At 40.7% G+C, this 5,230-nt stretch overlaps 1 protein-coding gene across 1 annotated transcript; it reads right to left on the bottom strand.

Annotated features, from left to right (window-relative positions):
* Nucleotides 1-495: 495 nt before the first annotated feature.
* Nucleotides 496-3,770, bottom strand: LOC310904801 (uncharacterized protein; the record flags this gene model as incomplete). Its single annotated transcript, XM_083849959.1, has 3 exons — nt 496-1,803; nt 2,194-2,265; nt 3,159-3,770. 3 exons carry the CDS (start codon nt 3,768-3,770, stop codon nt 1,513-1,515), a joined length of 975 nt encoding a protein of 324 aa, XP_083706085.1. The 3' UTR covers nt 496-1,512.
* Nucleotides 3,771-5,230: the final 1,460 nt, after the last annotated feature.

Below are 5,230 nucleotides of genomic sequence, written 5' to 3'. Positions count from 1 at the left end.
AATCAGACTTTTCAGCATTATAAATGTTAACCAAATTAGTACCCCTACAATCACCAATATAATTATTGTCTCCAGTAAGGACTTAACCCAATTACTAATATTCCATCCACTAAAAATTTTATCCAACCAGCTTGTTGTCATATCTTTCTCTTCCTGTTCTGCATCTTGTTCCACTCGAGCCAGTTGTTCTATGTCATGTTCTACATCAATAGTCACATTTGGAATGTGGATGCAGCAATGATCAATACGATCTTTTAGAAATCCACATACTCTATGTTCCTTTAATAACAGTGTATCTAATGCCAATCGATTTTGTAGCACCATTTTAGTTGTAGATTGTAGTTGGATATTAAGGTCTCTAAAGCCTTCTTTTGTGGCTCTCGCAAGCCTACTCACTTGTCCTGTAAGTTTATAAATCATTTCCCTATTTCGATAAGTAGCTACCTGTGCAAATAGAGATTCTAACGCCCAACTGAATTTTACTCCATCCGAGGGTTCATGCCATGTATCTTCATCTGCCCCTTCTTCTAAACTTCTTTTTGCCCTACTAATTTGTAGGGTTTCCAACTTTCCCTTAAAAGGAGACTTTTTCCATATTGGACGCAGTGTGGGGAGGGAGTCCTAGAGTTATTTCTTTTACTTCCCCATCTATCGGTGGGTGTGTAGTCCAAGTTCCATTACTGGCTGCCCATACAAATTGTCCTGGACTTTGTATGGTACTATAGCTACAATCCACTGCGACTTGACTAGCCTGGCTATTTCTTTCCAAATTGTACTTAATTCCTCGGCAAGCACATCCTGCCCTAAGAGCTATCAATACCGGAAGTAAGTGCTCGATGTCTTCATTATTATTGTCGCAAGTATATTTCTTCTCACAAGTCCACCAAGCTACCTTTGTTGACTCTTGTCTACCACTACTGTCAACCCGGCTTACTGTATAAAACTGATCAGTTCCATTCTGCTTTCCCTGCCATTTAATACACCATGATGTATTCCCTCCATACTGGAATTTCTGCAATAAACTTACTGTCCAATCACTATCCCACCCTTTCATTCCTTTTGGCTCATTTTTCTCTTGACATTCCCAAACAATCTTTTCTCTAACTCCTTCTACTACACGTAGTTCGTCGTAATAACACTGTCCCACATTCTTAAATCTGCCTATCATTATGAAATGGTAGTTCTTCTTCTTTTCACATTCAGACCTTGATGTTGGGGGGCTCAGTTTCCTATAGTATTGTGTAACATTTATCCTCTCTAGAACTTTCACTTCTTTACATTGAATTGTTTCATTTCCTTTTACTTGGGGCAGTGGCAGGTGGTTATACCCCACTCAAGCGGGTCCCCTGTTGCTTTTGGAATGGGCAAACAAGCAGTAATTCTATCAGTTCCTTTCATTATGGCAAAATCTTTAATCAATCCTACCAGTAAATTCTCTGATGGTTGCCTGTGTGGGATCTGTACCACTTGTGTCCATGGTACCTGGCCCTCTCTTTTTCTTCTAGATCCTTTTCAGTGGGCTACTAATATTCCTTTATCCAATTTTGGATATACCAATATCTCTCTTATCCCGTAATCTGTGCTATTTTCATGTGTTACCACGCACCGGCAATTTCCTTTGTTGACTTTAGTAACACTAAACAGGGTTAAGGTGGTAGCTCCTCTCAGTTGTTGGCCCAATTCTATGGTTATACTTACGTACGCCTTCCCCTTCCATCCAGCCTTCAATCCTGTATTGTCCCTGGTGGTGTCTACGTATATTTCCTGGCTCTGTCCGGAGTCATTTATTTTTCCCCAGACCACCTGTAGAGAGCTAATTGTTATCGGTTTATCGTTGTGCATTCCACATTCCAAAGTAACATTTTCTCCTTTGAATATTTCCTCTTTCTTATATCTTCCTGGTATTTCTAGGAACCCAATTACAAGGTATTTACACAAAACAATTACTGTTATCGTTACTGTTGTTAAGAACCCCAACATTGTATGGTTATACGCGCCTCATCTGTAGTTTTGTATCTCCGATTGCTCGCACTGACCAAAATTCGGGAACCTTTTTCACCCGAGTATAATGAATCCAAGCATCCACCCCTTCTACCTTTACAGCTGTAAAAGTAGTCAATAATACTTGATAAGGTCCGGCCCACCGTTCTCTCAGGGGTTCTTCATTCCAGTTTTTAATGTACACTCGATCACCTGGCTGAAAGTCGTGGACAGGATTTTCCAGTGCCAACGGTCGGTTCCACACCAGAACACTTTGAAGTTGAGCTAAAGTTTTACCAAGAGACAATATATAATTATAAACATCCTGGCTCCCTGTTATATGCATATTAGGATTTGGTTCTGGGGATTCATAAGGCTTTCCATACGTAATCTCATACGGGCTTACTGACATTCCACTCCTTGGCTTTATCCTTATTCTCAGTAAAGCTATAGGCAAAGCTTGTGGCCATTGTATTTTGGCTTCCTGGCAGATTTTACTGATCTGTCCCTTTAGAGTTTGGTTCATCCTTTCTACCTGTCCACTAGATTGGGGTCTCCATGCAGTATGTAAATTCCAAGAAATTCCTAATAGCCGACTTACGTCTTTAACCACAGATGAAACAAAGTGCGGCCCCCTATCCGAGGATATTCCTAATGGTACCCCAAACCTCAGAATGATTTCCCGCAGTAACCATTTTACTGTCTCTTTAGCTTGATTGGTGTGACAGGGAAGGGCTTCTGGCCATCTGAAAAAGGTGTCAACCCCTACTAACAAATACCTACATCCCCTAGTCCTAGGTAACTCTACAAAATCAACTTGCCAGTAATCTCCTGGTTCTATTCCTACTCTAACTCTTCCCATTTCAGCATGTTTTCTTGCTACTGGATTATTTTTCAGACAAATCTCACACTTTGACATTACTGATTTTGCCATTGTTAATATATGTGTAGAGATGATGCTACGTTTTAAAATGTTACCATTGCCTCTGCACCCCAGTGACACTCATTATGTCTTGTCTGAAGTATTTCTCGCATCACCAAGGGGGGTATTACTACCTGGCCCGTAGCGGTTACATACCGTCCATCAGAGTTCTTTCGGGCCTTTAGGAGATGTACTAATTTCTCATCCTCTGGTGAATATCTTGGTTCCTTGGGAAGATTAAGACAAGTGGGCCTACCTTGAGTGGTACCAAAGCCATTACATTCCACACCTCCCGAGCAATTTGTCGAGCTGCTCGATCTGCCAGCCGACTCCCTTCTGATATTTTCAAGGTTCCTCCTTGATGAGCTTTACAGTGCATAATAGCCACTTGTTTTGGTTTTTGTACCGCATTTATCAAATTTAACACCTCCTCTTGATAGCTTATATTGGCTCCTTGTGAGGCCAACAGCCCTCTTTCTTTCCATAATGCTCCATGAACACGGACTACTCCAAAAGCATACTTTGAATCTGTCCAAATATTTACCATCTTTCCTTTACTCAGTTCCAGTGCTCGAGTTAGGGCTATCAGTTCTGCTCGCTGTGCTGATGTTTCAGGTGGTAAAGGTTTTGCTTCGATTACTGTCTTCAGGGTTGTTACTGCATACCCTGCATATCGTGTTCCATTCTCCACAAAACTACTACCATCAGTAAAAAGTTCCCAGTCATACCTTTCAAGGGGTACATCCTTCAAATCCTCGCGGCTCGCATGGGTATGTTCGATTATTTCCACACAATTGTGTTCCAACAGTCCTTCTTCTGGAACAGTTCCTAGAAATACTGCTGAATTTAACAGGTTAGTTGTTTTCATGGTTACGTCATCTTGTTCAGTTAGTATTGCCTGATATTTCATCATTCGGCTGGGTGATAACCAGTGGCCCCCCTTTTGTTCTAAAACAGTTGTTACCATATGTGGTACAAAAACTTCAATATGTTTTCCCATTTGAAGGCAAATAATTTTCTACTATCTTTATCAAGAGGTATGCAAAAGAAGGCATCCTTTAAATCTATCACAGTAAACCATTTATATATCTCTCTCACAGATGTTAACAATGTGTAAGGATTAGCCACTACCGGGTGAATGTCCTTTGTTATTTCATTTGTTGCTCTAAGATCTTGTACCAATCTATACTCACCATTCGGCTTCCTTACTGGAAAAATTGGAGTATTGTATTCCGATTTACATTCTTCCAGAATCTGATGTTTGAGAAATTTGTCAATAATTTTCACTGTCCCCTGCCTAGCTTCTATCTTAAGTGGATATTGTTTGATTCGAACAGGTTTGGCTCCTTCCTTTAATTCCACCTTTACCGGTTGTGCCAGTTTCGACTTCCGTGGTATATCTGTTTCCCATACTGTTGGTATAACTGCATTTTCTACTTCTCTTGGAATATTAACAAAGGGTTTATCTTTGATCATTAGGATTTGTCCTACTTTGGACTCAGGTACCTTCATTATTAATTCTCCATCCTCAAAGGTTATTGTTGCATCTAATTTAGCTAATAGATCCCGTCCCAAGAGTGGAATCGGGCATTCTGGTACATACAAAAATTCATGGGTTAGTTCCTTACCCCCAAAACGCAAATCAAGGGGTTTTAAGAATGGCCGTTCCTCCTCCTTCCCTGTGGCTCCAATTATTGTAGTTGTCTTAGTTCCCAATCGTCCTTTTAAACTATTTAACACTGAATATGTTGCTCCTATTACATTTACAGACTAATTAACACAGAGAAAGAAGCTCCTGTAACCACCACCAACAACAAATTCAAGCCTCTCTCTTCGTTTCCTAGCTTTATTTCAACTAGTGGACCTGCTAGGGTAGATGCCCCAGGTCCCCGTCATTTCTGACTGTTGTAAGTTTATCCTGCAGCCTAAGACAAATTCTTTCTGATATCAGGGGCCGATTGCCCTAGGAAGAGGCTAGCCAATTGCCTCTGTTTGTTTTCTGAAGCCAGGTCCAAATTTTCTGTCTTTTTTTTTTTTTTTTTTTTCCATTGCATTTCAAAGTTGGTCCAAAAATTCAAAAATTCCATAGGGTTTTCTTTTGGACCTTGTTGGAACAGATTCTCAATTCCCAATTTAACCAGATTTTGGTATTTACATAATTTCTTCCGGGGTGGTAAGGGTCTCGGAGGGGGGGGGCGGGGAGGGGTCGGTCAGGGGAATGCAATGGTTGAAAGTTCCCTGAGCGGTCCCATTGGCAATCTGAGTTTACACAGGAACTCAGGTTGTTTTAAGAGTTAGCTGCTTTTCTGTTTCCATGACAACTCTCTC

This window comes from Anser anser, assembly GCF_964211835.1.
Source record: "Anser anser genome assembly, chromosome: 10".
In the NCBI taxonomy this organism is placed as follows: domain Eukaryota; kingdom Metazoa; phylum Chordata; class Aves; order Anseriformes; family Anatidae; genus Anser; species Anser anser.
This window is presented reverse-complemented; position numbering and strand designations above follow the sequence as displayed.